Genomic DNA, 19,583 nt, shown 5'->3' on the forward strand with positions numbered 1-19,583 from the left:
CTTTCTAATTCGACATGAAAGTGAAACAAACACAGGGAAAGTTTGTCATACCACTTTATTCTGAAACTTATCTACGTCAATCTCAAAACACATATGTTTCCGTTATTACAATGTCAAATTAAAATGCGAGTGTGACAGTCCTACGAGGTCATCGAACTTCCTAAATGGTCGTTACAAATTTCAACATTTTTGCTTTTTTATTTTGGATTGAACCAATAAAATTTCCGTTAGTGACCACTGAGAAATTCTTGTTCATTTGAATGCCCTTAAATCATTTAAAGAAGTCGCAATTGCAATAGCGCTAATTCTTGTATTAATGTTTGTAGGCCTTTTCCAGTAGATTGAAATATAATGTATAAAAATAAGGAGATGTGGTATGAATGCCAATGAGACAACTATTCACAAATTAGTGGATATAAGCAATGATAGGTCACCGTATGGCCTTCAACAATGAGTAAACCCATTATCGTATAGCTGGCTATAAATTAAAAGACCACGACACGAAAAAATGTGAAACAATTCACACGAGAAAGCAAACGGCCTAATTTAAAACAATTTACGAAAAACAAATATGACAGACATGATCCAACGAATACCAATTACAGGCTTCTGACTTGGGTCAGGCACATAAATAATGTGGCCAGGTTAAATATGCTTATGAGCGTTCAATCCTCCCACTAATATGGGACAGTGGTGTAACAGTACAACCTAAAAATAACTGTAAAAATCAAAAGATCCATACGACGAACAAAAACAACTAACATAAAAAAAATAGACACAAAGCAACGATGAACGAATTATCGCAGTCACTGAAATTAGTTCAAAGCCATTTACAACTCATAAATAAATCAAGTTCTCCAAGACTTTTAAAGTATCAATCAGTACACATCCAACGAATTTAGTTTTAAAACGTCACAAACAACATAAGAAACGAATGACCTTCTGCAAAGCGAAACTATAAGTAAACAGTATCGACAGGGTGTAGGATCATGAGTTCCCATAACTGTATATACATATATATATATATATATAGATATATATATATATATACTTAGTTATGTTTAAATTATTAAAAACTCAATGTAAGTACCGATAAAAACAATATTTAAAGATCTTTCTACTGTTTTAAATCGATAACCTTTAAGAATAAGATTATTCAAAAGATCAATGAGTTTACATGGATCGTATCTAAATTTACGGGCTCTATAAGCAATATCATCGTATTTGATATTTCGTTTTTGATAAGAATTCTACAGACACAGCCAAACTATATGTGTCAATGAAAGAGATAACGAATGATACCGACTAAAATGTTACCATGTTAACATAATATGCTTTTTTGGTGTGGTGTCTTAATAATAATCAATCAATGATATTTTGTTTGCTGACAAATCACTATATTTAGGTGTGAAGCAAATAGAAGACCTTCTACATATTTAAGACATGCGCAAATCGCGGTCATGTGGATTTGATTAGTAAAGTTTATTTTCCAAATTTCCAAAGTCAAGTGCATTATAGTAATTACTAATGTTGCAAGAAGTAGGTGAACTACTTTTCTATTGCCTTATTCCGTTTTCATGCATCAAATTTTGTAAGTCTTAGACGTGTTTTCTTTCCGTTTAAGGTAGGTATGATGCGTTGTTGTTTGAAATTTTAGGTACGTTAATTCATTGTTTTGCATTTTTGTTTGGATATGTTGTTGGGTATTGTCTACACAGACATCTTGCTTACCCTTGAATTGAATCCAAATCGGGGCTAGGACACGGCATTGTTTTGTCATAAATCATGCCGTTTGATTATCTTTCGTTTCACATTTTTGCGATGTCGAGGCCTTTTATAGTTGACTATACGGTATAAGGGTTGTTCATTGTTGAAGGCCGTACGATAATCTATCGTTTCTTTCATGGACGTCCTATGTATCTGATGGATAGCTTCATCATTGTGGCTCATACCGCATCTTATTTTTATATTATTTCAAGTTTGACAACTGTTAGCCGTTAAATGAAGGCCGTACTGTGTACTATAAACATCAACTCACAATAGATACAAGAGAAAAAAATAAAACTGTTTCGGTAGTTTACAAGTTATTACTAGTGAATGAACTATTTGTTGTTTTGAGAGATTGTTCGTATAGTTAAATAAAATTACCCGAACTATAAACTAAATAATTTGAAATAATTTGAAATATCCGTTTTAATGTTGACCAATAGAAGTTAGAGAATTTATAACTACATTTTATTTTTAGTATAAAAACGGTTATCGTATTTGGTCTAACTACAGTATACTCTACAGTTATTATGGAGATATATGTTCTTGTATTGAGTCTGGCTACACTTGGTGGCCAAGCGTATTCGTGCTGTCTGCCACAACAGTTAGAGGGAACGGTTGGGATGTCAATCGGTCTGAAAAATAATGGTAATCCGCTGGCAATTACGGTAAGTGCGAATTTCAAAATGTATAAATCAGACCGTTAATTTTCCTGTTTGAATTGTTTTACACTAGTCATTTTGGGGCCCTTTATAGCTTGTTGTTCGGTGTGAGCCAAGGCTCCGTGTTGAAAGGCGTACTTTGACCTATAATTGTTTGCTTTTTATACATTGTGACTTGGATGAAGAGTTGTCACATTGGCACTTATACCATATCTTCTTATTTATATTTGGAACTTACATATTTCATGTTAGAAGTCTTGATTCTAAAAACAGGTCAACTTAATAAGTATTTACACCAAGATGTCGTTAAATGAAATTGGATACCCTGCACTTATCATGCTTTTCAATAACATATTCGATCAAATCGGTGAAAACCACCTATTATCGTTAAATATCATTCTGCATTGACAATAATATATTGGTGTTAATTAGATACACCCATTGGGGCTAATGTCCTAAAGGTGTATCTAATACTTATAGTTGGTTTTGTCAAACCTGAATATAGTATACTCTACTATTACAATTTAAAGGATGATTACATTATTTCTGTAAAGTGGAACGTCAATCATAACGTGTCGTATAAACAATATTGACGTTTTAATCGATTGTTTGTGAAGTCGATGCCACTGTAAAAAACCGACGAGAACTAGAGTCTGGGGCCATTTTATTAATCTTAAAAAATAGTAATAATGATATTAAAGCTTTGTTTTCGTACGATGTTAATTCTAAATAACACAACAAGATGCATGTCTCATTCCTTCACGTTCGTTGCTGGAGAAAGATGATTGTATCTCTTGAAGATAAAGATTTTATTCTTATCCATTTTATATAAAAAAAAATATTATAATATCATAAAGATTGATAGTGTGGCCCATTATGGACCTTACAATCAGAAGAGGCAAACGATTTTTCGTTTCTCTACTAGTTTGCCTTGGTAGTAGATATGTCTATTCAAAGTACGGAGACATACTATTGGCCAAAAAAAAATGAAATATACCAGAGGAACAGTAGCAACATAATCATATTTCTGCAATATGAAGTTCTCGACATTTTTATATCGGAGTCTATATATGTGTCTTTAAGAACATAACAACAACGATACCAATTTTACTGCATCAGGTGCTCATTTCGAGAATATCTCTTCAAAATATTAAAAAAAAAAACAAAGCCTAGTACAGATGTTGTAGAGCTGATATTAACATAATATATCCTCGTAATATGGGTTTTCGTGCTATTAAGATGGCATTGTGACGTTATAATTTCCATTGAAAAAGCATGCATAGTACGAATTCATATGACGTACGAAAACATATGATCTGACCATAAATAAATCATTATCCTTTGTATTTTTAGGCTGTGTATGACAAGTGGGCAATGGATACTGCTAAAGGAAAAGGTTACCTTTCTGGAACAGTCTTCGTTGGGGGTCATGCAATTCACCAAGAAATTGTTCAGGATTTCAATAATGTAAGTCTAGGAGAACCTCATATTTTTGTATGCAGTTTTTTTTTTTTTTTAACATTTTGGTTCATTTAAAACACCTGTTGCGAATTTTGCAATTAAGAAGTGGATTACAAGATAAATGGTCTTTTTATTTCAATTTTATTTATGAATTCAACAAATCAGTAAACCATCATACATCATACATGTATAGAAGGTTATAAAATGAAAAAAAAAGCACATCATGAATTCCGCGCGTCCAAAGTGTTTTTTCAGGATTTACCTTATCAGGAACCCTCAAACCTAAGCATTTGGAAGCCTACGACTCATTTCACAAAACAAATTGATGAAAAATACTCGTAAGTCATGACCATTTCAGTATAACTTAAGATCTATTTTAGTCGTAAGATCTTTTGTTGTTTCCAAGAATACGTAGCGATTTTGTGTTATAAACAGTTACTGGTACACCTAACAGTATCCTTTCTCTTCCTTTTCAGCAAATACAGTATGAAGCTGCTTTGGGAAACTGTACAGTAAAACCTTTACCATTTGAGTTTCGGACCGAAGGAGGAATGATTTGTTTGCCACGTAAGTGCTATAGATGATAATGATGACACTTTAACAAAATACATACGAATTTGATCGATAATGCATCAATGTCACTCCAATGAATAACCATTAACGAATCACTACGTGTATAACCAATCACATCTACTTATAACGATTTTGTAGTTTTTTTCTACCGTCGATGAATTAAATGAATTTGAAGGATGGTACATGAATGCATAAATAGAAAGAAATGAGGAATACCACAGGGTAAACTGAAAATATAAGTCGAAGAATCAAGAATAAAAAATACCATGCTGGACGACAACAAAGAAAGAAAAAAAAATTAACGATGAGCATGTGACACATAAATTTACTATCAACCAGGGTTAGATGGCTCCGGATTAGTAAAAATTTCCGGTTCTACATTTGGCACCTGTAGATGTTTTTCTGTGTACGTACTTTGTATACTTTTTATTCCTGCAATACTTGTTTATACTCAATAACCCACACTCAGTAATATATCCCAGTGAACTTGAGATTAAGGATACATTTACTACAGAAACTAGAAGGTCTGCTTCATATCTTGATCTTATTGTTCGATATCGACACGGACTTCAAACTAGAGTCTATGTACAATGTGATTATTTCAACTTAACAATTGTCAACTTTCCATTTCTCAGCAATATCAAACAAACCGTCTATTCCATCGTATGGTGGTGTTAACATATCTCAGTTGATACGTTACTATCGTGTTCACACTATATGAACTTCATTTGTATGAGTTGCTCCTTACATAATAACTTAGTTAGGAGGAAGAATGACTGAAATCGACACTACATAAATATTTTGTTCGGTCACCATCACGAATGGCGGGTGAAGCACGCACAGCAGGATACACTCACCCTGTCGATGCACCCGGTACCGTTTCTTTTATAGTTCCTAAGTCTTTGTTTGTTACATTGATTTGTCTTCTCAAATCGATGCATGAGATTTGAACATCAGTAAACTACTGGTCTCTTCTTATATATCATTACTTTATCATGGTTTCTTTGTATTTTAATGGTATATACAAGGGTCTGGATAGGGGGTCCTTCAATTCTTAACTCTTTAATTGTTTATAGCTCTATTGCTCTATTCTTCATAAATTTTGTCCATTATCATCTATTCTTTATATTTTAGCGCTCAATTATTCCCTATTCCTTATATTATTGGCCTTTTTTCTCTATTCTTTATTTTTTAGCCATTTATTTTGCACTTTTCCCCATTATTCTCTATTCTGGAAACCCTATCTAGACCCTCATATACATCATGTCTTTTCCTATATATAAATACTTAATCATGGTTTCTTTGTATATTAAAGGTATATACATTATTTCTCTTCATTTTACAGCTAGCTCAAAGGTAATGTCGAGCTATCATGGTTTAGGAGAGGACACGCTCAATGTTGACACGTACTATATTCCATTTGATGCAGGACATTTGACCATGTCATTGACTACGAAAGGATGCGCACCAGTATCCGAAGGTTTCCAAACAAACGATGGCATCTTCAATATTGGTTTCATGGGACTAACTAGTGGCATAACAGACCAATCTGTGTTCGAATTGCCTTCCCCTTGTAAGGAGGAGTCGATGAAAAAGAGAGTATGTATTAACATCAGCATCCTTCAAAGGATCGAATTTTATTTAATCAATCCCTCCTAAAGTTCAACATATGCCAGATCATTACACTGTCCCATTTCTCAATAATATATAACACAACATTTAAATTAAGTGGAAAATATAGATATCGTTTAGAGAGCCATTTTGTACAGAATTATAAGAGACTGTAACATTGAAACATTATAGAAAATTTGTTTATTATAAAACAAATATATAAGTACATTATTTACAGTATAAAACACTTCTACGTCTTTTTGAAATTAGATAACAAAATGTCATGCTTTGACACAGCTACCAATCATATTTACTAAACATTCTTGACATAGTAATATTAACAACTGAAGTACTAACAATATATTCTGTAATGTTAAACAAATATTCTACGTTGCACGCAGAAAATGTTTTCCTTACATGATAATTTCATATTTATTTTATACTTGTGTTTTCTACTCATTTTATCTGCCCATATGAAAACCTTTCTGTTTAACCGATTATAACTCATATTAAAACGGAACCAAAGTCGAATTAAACATTGTCATTGTTTTTTAAAATAAATATCCACCCAATACCCCCAGCAACTGCAGTATTTGGAGTATATTAACCGACACTGGAAAAAATCTGCTAGCTCTATAATTATGTATAGCATTAATAAAAGAAAGATTTTATAACCCCAATACCAGTACCATATTCAGCATGTGGGAACACCAAACTTTCAGATAGTTTTGAAAAGACTGTATGAGGAACATAATAATAACATGAAAAAACCCACAGATACAAATGTAATACGATAAACCTAACAAGTAAATATTTGGAGATAGCTGATTTCTGTTAGATTTATACAATATAATGGAACAAGAAGAACCAATTACACATGCGCAACATGGAAAGCAGGATATTTTTACCCTTCCGGAGCACCTTGTGTTGGTCAGGTCTTGTCTTGTAGTGTTTTGTGGTCTGTTTATCTTTTGGTCGTTGTTCGTGTTTGGCTTTGACGTTGTCAGTTCATTTTCGACTTGTTTGATTATCCGCCTTTCTTGTAATCTTGTGCTGTCCTTATGTAACATATAATGTGTTTCTTTAGACTTACGCACCCAAAGCGATTGGCAGCCATTGCAAATAAAAGCTGAATGCTGATACTATAAGTTTTTCTTCTTTTTGAAAGTTATATCAAATGCATACTATTTAAAATCCAAAGGCATATGTATGTGTGTTGTATATACGTTGATAATGATTCACCAGAACTGTCAGTTTATTTTCTTTTTCAGGAAATACGACAGTCGCCATTCGTTCCCATCTGATGTCAAAGTAGTTTCATTTTCATTTGTATAGAACAATAATAAATAAATCAAATATGTTTTTCTCTCAATAATTTACTATCAATTTAATCGATTCATTTATTATACATGTACAACGAATGACAACACAATGACATTCATTTATAAAAGTGTCTTAAAAATTCATTAGTTTCGGAATTTATTTTTATGATATAAATACACAAATACAAGTTTTCTTTTAATGCAAACCTATTTTATATAATATATGAATCAAGTTTATATATACAAGGAAAAAAATAAAGCACAATGGTAAAATAATTAATATGGATCACCATATGTAAAAGATGGGAATACAATCTTTTGAAAAACTTTTAGGAATTTTTCGTCCTCAATGATCCTAAACTTCGTACTTCATTTGGCATTTTTAACATTTTTTTATTCGAGCGTCACTGATGAGTCTTTTGTAGACGAAACGCGCGTCTGGTGCAAATACAAAATTTTAATCCTGGTATCTATGATAAGTTTATTATATATATTTCAAAAGTCACAAAACGTTATATTCACAAAGTCACAAATAACAATATTTTACTAAGTTGTTCAGTTCAAATGGAAATGATGGGATGCTGCGTCAGAGTAGTCTATTACGCTGATGAGTCCTAGTTGGTATGTGCCTTTCAATAGTTGGAGTCTGTAGTCTATTACTCAGTATCGTCGTCCTTTTTGGTTGGCGGGCTCCTCCTGCTGCATACTGGATAATATTACAATCTGTTAGTGCCTGGTTGATGTCTCTTCTTTATTTTCTTGTGCCATCCTTCCTGGTGATTGGTGGCACGAGGTCCTTCTGTGTAGAGGTGGTTCGGCCTAGAAAGCGGTATCCTTCAACCCAGAACTCTTGTCACGTAATCGATAAATGACGTTGTAGCGGCCGGGTATCATGTGTTGTCAGCTTTGCCAATGTTTTCTAAAGTTGTAACCCAAACATCAACAACAAGGTGGGGTGGAAAAAGAGTAATACCGCGGCTCGTCATATAAGTCAAGTGATGTCTTCATTTTCTTCATACTACTACTGTAGTCATCATGTCTGTGCCATTCGCTAAATACACTGGGTAAAGTGGAAGAAGCGGCCACTCACGGTTACCACTGGGAACACTGTCCGTGCTGCGTTATTGGTTGCTGTCTCGTAATCAATAAATACTGTTTCATGTTGAAGTTGTATCTGATGTAGTTGAGCGATGTAACATATGTGGCTGAAGAAGCGTGAATAGATGACCTGGTCTTTTCCCTGTAGTAGAGCTAGTGGGAACATCTACATGAACTGTGTACATCCGATGGAAGAGAGTTGAACATGAGTAGAATGTGCCGTCGTAGAAGATCGTGTTGGCAGCAGCAAGGTGTGTCAATTTGTTTGTTGTTGAGAAGATCAGCATAGGTGGGTAGATGTTGTCCGACGTGAAAAGGAACTGTTGTCTTGTAGCAGTAAGGCACCATTCATCCTGCAGGTCAATGTCACTAGTTGTCTTGTGTAGGAGGGGTCTGTTGAGTGACCTTTGGTGGTAGAGTGATGTCTTGCAGGAGTAATATGTTGGTAGTTGCGTCATTTGTAAAGCTTAGCTACTAAACAGTTGCATTTATATTCGTTAGAATTAATTGGGTATTTTTTTATATTAATTTTCAGAACAGTGTATTTATTACAATAAAAAAAAATGATGAATTATAAATAAAAAGTAATTTAAATGGCATTTATTCTAATCTTTAGTTTCATTATTTTATTTTTTACTTTTTTTTCAGAACAATTAAAACTATTTGTTGATAATTTTTAAAATAATAAACATTTGTGTACACATTTTTGTCTATTTTTTATACTTTGTCAAAATCAATATATCTTCCGGCTAAAAATATATCAAATATAAAATATTTTTGCACATTTGTCTTGTTTTAAATAGCAGAATGTAGTACTTTTTTTATAAGTTTTACAGGTAGAATAAAAGGTAAAAAATATGACTCTAATTCAGAAATAAACTATAATTGTTAAAATAACATTTCCCCCTATGTTTACATATGCATGGAAGTAAAAGTGGGCAAGCCAGGATGAGACCAGATAACCACATAAGTATGCTAATTTATGCACATCCATATACGGTAGTGTTCCCGACCTGTTTAAAACATGCGCAAATCGCGGTCATGTGGATTTGATTAGTAATGTTTATTTTCCAAATGTCCAAAGTCAAGTGCATTATAGTAATTACTAATGTTGCAAGAAGTAGGTGAACTACTTTTCTATTGCCTTATTCCGTTTTCATGCATCAAATTTTGTAAGTCTTACACGTATTTTTTTTCTGTTTAAGGTAGGTATGATGCGTTGTTGTTTGAAATTTTAGGTACGTTTAAGGCTCAATTATGAATTAAATTCATTGTTTTGCATTTTTGTTTGGATATGTTGTTGGGTATTATCTACACAGACAGGGCTTACCCTTAAATTGAATCAGAATCGGGGCTAGGACACGGCATTGTTTTGTCATAAATCATGCCGTTTTATTTTTCTTTTATTTCACATTTTGCGATGTCGGGGCCTTTTATAGCTGACTATACGGTATAGGGCTTGTTCATTGTTGAAGGCCGTACGATAATCTATCGTTTCTTTCATGGACGTCCTAGGTATCGGGTGGATAGCTTCATCATTGTGGATCATACCGCATCTTATTTCTGTATTATTTCAAGTTTGACAATTGTTAATCGTTAAATGTAGGCCTTACGGTGTACTTTAAATACCAATACACATAAGATACAAGAGAAAACAACTACTGCATACTTAGTAAAAGTGAGAATGGAAACGGGGAATGTGTCAAAGAGACAACAACCCAAACAAAGAGCACAGCAAGAAAATTCCGCATCCGGAGGCGGTCTTCATGTGGCCTCTAAACAAAAGGGGGAACTAGTTCACAGAAAATGGACGTCACACTAAAATCCAAAACTCATGAATGAACCACAATTTGAAAAAATAACACATAGGTAGTTTACAAGATATTACTAGCAACTGAACTACATGTATTTGTTGTTTTGAGAGATCGTTGCTCCACTCATATATTGAAGTTCGTAATTACTATAATTCTATAATTAAATAAAATTACCCAACTTAAAAGTAAATACTTGTAAATAATTTGAAATGTCCGTTATTCGTTAAAATGTTTAACCACTAGAATTAAGAGAATTTATAACTACATTTTAGTTTTGATATAAAAACGGTTATCGTTTTTGGTCTAACTACAGTATACTCTACAGTCATTATGGAGATATACGTTCTTGTATTGAGTCTTGCTACACTTGTTGGCCAAGCGTATTCGTGCTGTGTGCCACAACAGTTAGAGGGAACGGTTGGGATGTCAATTGGTCTGAACAATAATGGCAATCCTCTGGCTATTACGGTAAGTGTTTATTTCAAAATTTGAACTTTGGAACTTACATATTTTATGTTAGAAGTCTGGATTTTTAAAAACGGGTCAACTTTATAAATATTTACACCAAGATGTCGTTCACTGAAATTGGATACCGTGCACTTATCATGTTTTTAAATAACATATTGATCAAATCGCTGAAATAAAGACTTATTTGTAGATCTTTCTTTGCTGAACAATTTTGCTGTTTACAGTTTATCTCTATCTTTTTTAATATTTAAGATAATAACCAAAAAGTGCAAAATTCCTTAAAATTACCAATTCAGGGGCAGCAACCCAACAACAGGTTGTCTGATGCGTCTGAAAATTTCAGGGCAGATAGATCTTGACCTGATGAACATTTTAACCCATGTCAGATTTGCTCTAAATGCTTTAGTTTATGAGATACAAGTCAAAAACTGCATTTGACCCCTATGTTCTATTTGTTAGCCATGGCGGCCATGTTTGTTGACGGATCAAAAATTCGGATATAAGTCATAAACTAGATTCCTAAAGGAACATTCATTTAAACTTTAGAAGTATTAGGCACAGTAGTTTCAAAGTAGAAGATTTTCAAATGTTAGCAAACATGAAGAACAAATTGTGTAAAATTGTCTTTAAAAGGCAATAACTCCTTAAGGGGTCAATTGACAATTAAGGTCATGTTAACTTTTTTGTAGATTTTACTTTGCTGAACATTATTGTTGTTTACAGTTTATCTATATCTATAATAATATTCAAGATAATAACAAAAAAACTGCATAGTTTCCTTAAAATTACTAATTTAGTGGCAGCAACCCACAAGAGGTTGTCTGATGCGTCTGAAAATTTCAGGGCAGATAGATCTTGACCTGATGAATATGGTCAGATTTGCTCTAAATGCTTTAGTTTATGAGATATAAGCCAAAAACTGCATTTGACCCCTATGTTCTATTTTCATCCATGGCGGCCATGTTTGTTGATGGATCAAAAATTCGGATATAATTCATAAATTAAGATTCCTAAAGGAACATTCATTTAAAGTTTAGAAGTATTAGGCACAGTAGTTTCAGAGAAGAAGATTTTTAAATGTTAGCAAACATGAAGAACAAATTGTGTAAAATTGTCTTTAAAGGGCAATAACTTCATAAGGGGTCAATTGACAATTTTGGTCATGTTAACTTTTTTGTAGATCTTACTTTGCTTAACATTATTGCTGTTTACAGTTTATCTATATCTATAATAATATTCAAGATAATAACAAAAAACTGCAGAATTTCCTTAAAATTACCAATTTAGTAGCAGCAACCCAAAAAGGGGTTGTCTGATGCCTCTGAAAATTTCAGGGCAGATAGATCTGACCTGATGAAATTTTTTTACCCATGTCAGATTTGCTCTAAAAGCTTAAGTTTTTGAGATATAAGCCAAAAACTGCATTTGACCCCTATGTTCTATTTTTAGCCATGGCGGCCATGTTTGTTGATCGATCAAAACTTCGGATAACTTTTAAAAACTAGATACCATAAGGAACATTCAGTTAACGTTTGAAGGTATTTGGCCCATTAGTTTCAGAGGAGAAGATTTTTGAAATAGTTTACGACGACAGAGACGACGACAGACGACGACGACAACGGACGACGGACGACGACGGAAGCCAAGTGATGGCATAATCTCACATGGGGCCCTTCGGGCCTCGGTTAGCTAAATAAAGGGTTGAGATGAAAAACAATATCAGAAAGATAACCATAACCTTGGACAAAATGCCGCCAAATAAAATAATATACACAGGTAAATAAAAATAATTTTGTTGTAAGATATACATGAAGTACGGAAATATTTTTTGTTTCTATTTGAAATTTAAAAAAATGCCGAATACAGATGTTGTAGATCTGATATTAACATATATTGTTAATTGCATATTTTTAAAGATTTGTGATTCGTTAAAACTTTATCACATGTGCATTTGTGTTTACTCAGTTTGCACGCCAATACTGTTATGTTTAGCTTTTCGTTGGTCAAAAACAGCATATTGCACAAGGCATACTGCATGTTAAAGTCATATGAAACTTCAAATTAAAACAAAATGATGCATATAAATGTTGTTTTTTTTGGACTAAATGGCTAGTTTTTATTATAAAACTTTTGTACATATACTTTTTCTGAACAAAATTCTTTAATTTGTCCAAATTTAGAAGAAATTTACTTTTTTTAATTACTGGCTTCCCACACAATAATTCGCCGACATGTTTCCCGTATGCAGTTTCCTCAGCGTGACCTTTCTCGTAAAAATCCGGTGATAGCAACACGAAAGGGGAAAACCAAATTAGCAGAGAGAGAGTCAGCAAGCGTAAACATCGCTCCCTCATCGAAATAAACTATTATATCTTATTGTACATGTTATACACGTGCTCACTTCAATATCCATGCTTGTATTAGTTATCCCATAAGGACGCGGTGTGTTAGTGTAAGATCATCCCGATGGCCGGAGGCCAGAGGGTGATCTAACACTGACACACCAAGTCCGAATGGGATAACTATTTTACATCCCAGCTGTTCTAGATTAGATAAAAAAACCATTTACGCTCCATAAAATCTAGTTTAGAACGCCACACAATCATTACTATATACTTTATATATTACTATATTGTATATACCTTTATGAGCCCCGGACACAATGTTTAAATATGTTAAATTAACATTGATTTGCATCCACACGTGCTGGTGTAGGGGTATAACTTGTGTGTCTATATGCTAAAGGTCTTGAGTTCGATTCCCAGCATAGACACTGAAATTTTCAACATAAATTTTGATATTTAGTCTCTTCCGTATAAATATTTCTAAGTTTTAGTATAAATTTGACATTCCCGCCAAAATGTTACAGAACAAAGGAAAGCATGCAGAACAAAGAAACTCAAGCTAGGGTGATCACCACTGGTAGCACAAAGGAGCTGGGATGTAACTTTGTTGATTGTTTACAAAGGTGACAATCGGTAAACTTCGGCTTCAAAACACGACCATTAATTAGCTAACATATTTTCACAACACTGACCGAGTGAAATATTTTTTTGACGATTATACGGTGTGGATGCGTAAAAAAATATAAATAAACAAAATCGTGCACAGAAGACTAAGTTTATGATATATGCATGCATTGGTTCAAGAATTGGATTAACATTATTTTTCACCAGTCACTCGTTTCATATGACTTTAATTAATAAAATACATTCTAGAAATCCCCAATTTTACATTGTTCTTGGAATAGTTGTTGATTAATAATATAACAATCATTGTAGCCTTTGGTTGAGGTCAATACGATGTTATATCGACCTCATACAAAGGCTATAATTGTATAATTTCCTCGTATTATGGGTTTTCGTGCTATTACGATGGCTTTGTGACGTCATAATTTCCATTGAAAAAGCATGCATAGTACGAATTCATATGACGTACGAAAAAATATGTTCTGACTATATATAAATTATTTATATCCTTTGTATTTTTAGGCTGTGTATGACAAATGGGCAATGGATACTGCTAGAGGAAAAGGTTACTTTTCTGGAACAGTCTACGTTGGGGGTCATGCAATTCACCAAGAAATTGTTCAGGATTTCAATATTGTAAGTCTAGGAGAACCTGATATTTTTGTATGCAGTTTTTTGCTTTTTTTAACATTTGGGTTCATTTAAAACACTTGTTGCGAATTTTGCAATTTACGAGTGGATTATCGGAGTAGTGGTCTTTTTATTTAAATATTAAATTTATGGAAAATTTCAATTATAAATTCAACAAATCAGTGAACCATCGATCGATCACATATCAATTGTAAGATAATGAATCAATCATGAACAGAAGGTTATGAAAGGAAACAGCTATTCATAAATTTCGCGCGTTCGAAGTGCTTTTTTCTGGATTTTCCTTCTTAAGGAACCCTCAATCCTAAGCATTTGGAAGCCTTGGTTGTACAAATATGTAGAAAAGTTCTGTGATGTATGTCCAAAGGGAACTTAAAAATGGAGTTGAATCTTAATTTATAAACTAAATACATGGTCATTGCACTATCTCGGATAAGTTCTATAATGGTGGCCGATCGACTCTTTTTAAAAGAGAAATGCCCCTTGGAAATATTAAATTTATGGAAAATGGCCTCGTTAGCGCTCTCACTGGTACAATTCTTTCCAGGTTTTTATAAAACTTTTACTATAGGATAATATCAGCAATATTTCGGACAAGTTCTATAATGGTGGCCGATCGACTTTTTTAAAAAGAGTTATGCCCCTTGGAAATATTAAATTTATGGAAAATGGCCTCGTTAGAGCTCTCACGTGTACAATTCTTGCCAGATTTTTATGAAACTTATACTGTAGGTTAATATCAGCAATATCTCAAACAAGTTTTATCATGGTGGCCGATCGACTTTTTTAAAAGAGTTATGCCCTTGGAAATATTAAAATTATGGAAAATGACCTCGTTAGCGCTCTCACGGGTACAATTCTTGCCAGATTTTTATAAAACTTATACTATAGGTTAATATCACCAATATCTCGGACACGTTCTCAAATGGTGACCGATTGACTTTTTTAAAAGAGATATGCCCCTTGGAAATATTAAATTTATGAAAAATGGCCTCGTTAGCGCTCTCACGGGTACAATTCTTGCCAGATTTTTATCAAACTTATACTATAGTTTAATATAAGCAATATCTCGGAAGAGTTTTTAATGGTGGACGATCGACTTTTTTTTAGTTATGCCCCTTAAAAATATTAAATTTATGGAAAAATGGCCTAGTGAGCGCTACAAAACAGTGTTTTATTTAGTTATTGCTCTTGTACCTTGGATAGATAAAATATGTGCAACGCGGGGGACATTGGAACTCTGTTCTTTTATCCATACATCTTGCCATGCCGATGTATCTGAGAGATATAATGATATGCCCAGTGATTGTCATGCCGATGTATCTAAGAGATATAATGATATGCCCAGTGATTGTCAAAATGTTTAACTTATTAATTATGTTATGGACTCCGAACATGTAGCAAATAGTTCTCTGAAAAAGGTGCTTATATAAAAATAAGTAGATGTGGTATGAATGCAAATGAGACAACTATCCACCAAAGTTCAGATGAAGTGGAAGAAAGCAAATATAGGAAACCGTACAGTTTCCCAAAATGTCTTCTTTAACTCACAGTGATGTGTTAGTCCTTGTTTTGATTGAAAGGTCTCAACGTTTCTTCGAACTGAGAAACAGAAATTTGAGCTTTGTCTCGTTGTTTTTGGAATTGTTTACCAAAGAATAAGTAGAGAATTTGTGCTATAAACTGGTTCACCTAACAACATCCTTTCTCTTCCGTTTCAGCAAGTACAGTATGAAGCTGCTATGGGAAACTGCACCATAAAACCCTTCCCATTTGATTTTTCGACCGAAGGAGGAATGATTTGTTTGCCATGTAAGTTCTTCATAACATGATTAACGAATCACTACATTTAGTAGTCACATCTACACTGTAACGATTTTGTTGATTTTCTTACCGTCGAAGAATTAAAGCAGTGTTACATGTAGGACTTTAGATAGAGTCGTCAAATCTGAAAACATATTGTGTCCGATTCTCGATTGGGACATTTTGACTAAGTGTGGATTCGCATGGAGGGTGAAGCATGCATAGCAGGATACACTTACCATGTCGATGCACCTGGTAACGTTTATTTTATAGATCATCAGTCTTTGTTTGTTACTTTGATTTGTCTTCTTTGAACATCGGTAAACTACTGGTGTCTTCTTATACATAATTAATTAATCATGGTATCTTTATATTTTAATGGTATATAAACAAGGGTCATAAATTGAATTAAGCGGGTCCTTCAATTCTGAATTCTTTACTTTTTAGCTATTTTCCTCTATTCTACACAAATTTTGTGCGTTATTCTCTATTCTATATATGTTAGCACCGAAGTATTTCCTATTCCTTATATTATTGGCATGTTTTCTCTATTCTTTATATTCTACCCATTTATTTTGCACTTTTCCCCTTTATTCTGTATCAGGAAACCCCATCTAGACCCGCATATACATCATGTCTCTTTCTATATATAAATACTTAATCATGATTTCTTTGTACATTAATGGTAACATACATTATATCTCTTCATTTTACAGCTAGCTCAAAGGTAATGTCGAGCTATCATGGTTTAGGAGATGACACGCTCAAAGTTGACACGTACTATATTCCATTTGATGCAGGACATTTTACCATGTCATTGACTACGAAAGGATGCGCACCAGTATCAGAAAGTTTCCAAATAAACGATGGCGTCTTCAATATTGGTTTCATGGGACTTACAAGTGGCATAACAGACCCCTCCGTGTTCGAGTTGCCTTCCCCTTGTAAGGAGGGGTCGATGAGAAAGAGAGTATGTATAACACCAGCATCCTTCTAAGCATCCAATCTTATTTAATAAATCCCTCATAAAGTTCAACATATACCAGATCATTAAACTTCATGTTAACAATTCAATTCAACTCAATACTTCATCTAAGTCTCATTTCTCAATAATATATAATACAACATTACATCAAGTGGAACATATGGGTATCGTTCAGAGAACCATTTTGTACAGAATTATAAGAGACTGTAGCTCTATAATTATGTATGGCATTAATAAAAGAAAGATTTTATAACCCGATACCAGTACCATATTCAACCAGTGAGAACACCAAACTTTTCAGATAGTTTTGAAAAGACTGTATGAGGAACATAATAATAACATGAAAAAAAAAACCCACAGATACAAATATAATACGATAAATCTATCAAGTAAATATTTGGAGATAGCTGATTTCTGTTAGATTTATACAATATAATGGAACAAGTAGAACCAATTACACATGTGCAACATGGAAAGCAGGATATGTTTACCCTTCCGGAGCACCTTGTGTTGGTCAGGTCTTGTCTTGTTGTGTTTTGTGGTCTGTTTATCTTTTGATCGTTTTTCGTGTTTGGCTTTGACGTTGTCAGTTCATTTTCGACTTGTAAGTTTGATTATCCGCCTTTCTTTTACAAAGGCAATATAAAAAAAAAATGCATTAAAACCATGTTCTTACTAGTATTTGTCATTTACTCGCAGGTAGATGTTAAACAAAAGTACAAGTTTAAATGTAATCTTGTGCTGTCCTTATGTAACATATAATGTGTTTCTTTAGACTTACGCACCCAAAGCGATTGGCAGCCATTGCAAATAAAAGCTGAATGCTGATACTATAAGTTTTCTTCTTTTTGAAAGTTATATCAAATGCATACTATTTAAAAATCAAAGGCATACATATATGTGTGTTGTATATACGTTGATAATGATTCACCAGAACTGTCAGTTTATTTTCTTTTTCAGGAAATACGACAGTCGCCATTCGTTCCCATCTGATGGCAAAGAACGACGAAGCTTGCTTATTCAACATTGTATATAACTTCTCTGAAATCAAATGGACCAATTCAATACTTTTTTCCTTTTCAAGTCTACAAATTATGAACACTTTAACCATGTACAATTAAAATAAACAATCATTTACGTTTTATCTGCACACTACTTTAGTGTATTTCAATGAGTTATTTTTAATGTAATAAAACAATAGTATTTAAAACTTGATGTAAACGCAATTACGTCCAATTGTCATTTAGCAGTTATCCTAGAAAAATAAAAAGCTGTATTAAACAGGAAATTGGTTCAGGAACATAGTTATTTATTAACTACGTCAATGTTATATAAATGTATCTCTATCTGTTCGGTTCGGAGACTTGTAGGCGTTAAACAACAACCAAAAAATAAGATTCACCTAAGTGTACACAATGTACGCAATTAATATTCAGAGGTAACGAAGTGAGATACAAGTCAAATTGATTAACTTTTTAGAGGAATTTAAACCAATAGAAATAAGAAGATGTGGTATGAGTGCCAAAGAGACAACTCTCCATCCAAGTCACAATGTGTAAAAAGTAAACCATTATAGGTCAAAGTATGGTCTTCAACACGGAGCCTTGGCTCTCACCGAACAGCCAGCTATAAAAGGCCCCAAATAACTAGTGTAAAACAATTTAAACAGGAAAAATAGCAGTCTAATCTATATAAAAAACGAGAAACGAGAAACACTTATAAACCACATCAATTAACAAACGACAACCACTTAACATCAGATTCCTGACTTAGGACAGATGAAACGAATGCAGCGGATTTAGGTTTACTTTTTTTAACAGGCGCTAATATCTTCACCCTAACCTGAAGTAGTAGTGTAACATTGCAACATAGAAAGACACACTATAAAACATCAATTGAAATGGCTTAACTCAATCAAATAAAAATATATAATCAGCGCCATGCACTTTCTACATCTTTACAAAACAGAAATTCCATACAGGACCACTAACACAGTATGTGACCTCTCTAACAGCTGAGTTAAAGAAGATCTTCATATGAACAGCTATCGTATGGCTATTTAGAATCTACAAGGTATGAGGATGCACCACGACGCTGCCTCGCCTCAATAGACATTTGATATTATAATTACTATTTCCACCATTTTAATATATAGCACAACTCCTTTATTCAATGTTAGTTTTTCAGTCGGGCGCCCAACGTAACAGTAGTAGGGCATGTTCGCCTGCTATCATTAAGACGATTGAACTCAAGACCGCCAGAATAGTAAGCTAGCGTTCTCACGACTTGGGTAAACATGTTAAAGGAGCTAGCACTTTAAGTGCATGATTGAGGGCTGTTATACAATTACTTGGTCGAAGAAAGAGTGCGTACATTATGTTTAAATAGTGCAATTAAAG

The 19,583-nt window shown here is 33.5% G+C and overlaps 2 protein-coding genes across 2 annotated transcripts; both read left to right on the forward strand.

The window, feature by feature from the left end:
• The first annotated feature begins 2,257 nt into the window (after positions 1-2,257).
• Positions 2,258-7,434, forward strand: LOC127719640 (uncharacterized). Its single transcript, XM_052225864.1, has 5 exons — positions 2,258-2,435; positions 3,783-3,896; positions 4,367-4,457; positions 5,809-6,062; positions 7,346-7,434. The coding sequence occupies exons 1-5, from the start codon at positions 2,298-2,300 to the stop codon at positions 7,376-7,378; spliced, it is 630 nt and encodes a 209-aa protein (XP_052081824.1). The 5' UTR covers positions 2,258-2,297; the 3' UTR covers positions 7,379-7,434.
• A 3,107-nt stretch (positions 7,435-10,541) lies between these two features.
• Positions 10,542-18,328, forward strand: LOC127719639 (uncharacterized). Its single transcript, XM_052225863.1, has 5 exons — positions 10,542-10,776; positions 14,268-14,381; positions 16,118-16,208; positions 16,916-17,169; positions 18,145-18,328. The coding sequence occupies exons 1-5, from the start codon at positions 10,639-10,641 to the stop codon at positions 18,175-18,177; spliced, it is 630 nt and encodes a 209-aa protein (XP_052081823.1). The 5' UTR covers positions 10,542-10,638; the 3' UTR covers positions 18,178-18,328.
• The last annotated feature ends 1,255 nt before the right edge of the window (positions 18,329-19,583 follow it).

The sequence above is a fragment of the Mytilus californianus genome, unplaced genomic scaffold (assembly GCF_021869535.1).
Source record: "Mytilus californianus isolate M0D057914Y unplaced genomic scaffold, xbMytCali1.0.p SCAF_11, whole genome shotgun sequence".
Taxonomy (NCBI): Eukaryota; Metazoa; Mollusca; class Bivalvia; order Mytilida; family Mytilidae; genus Mytilus; species Mytilus californianus.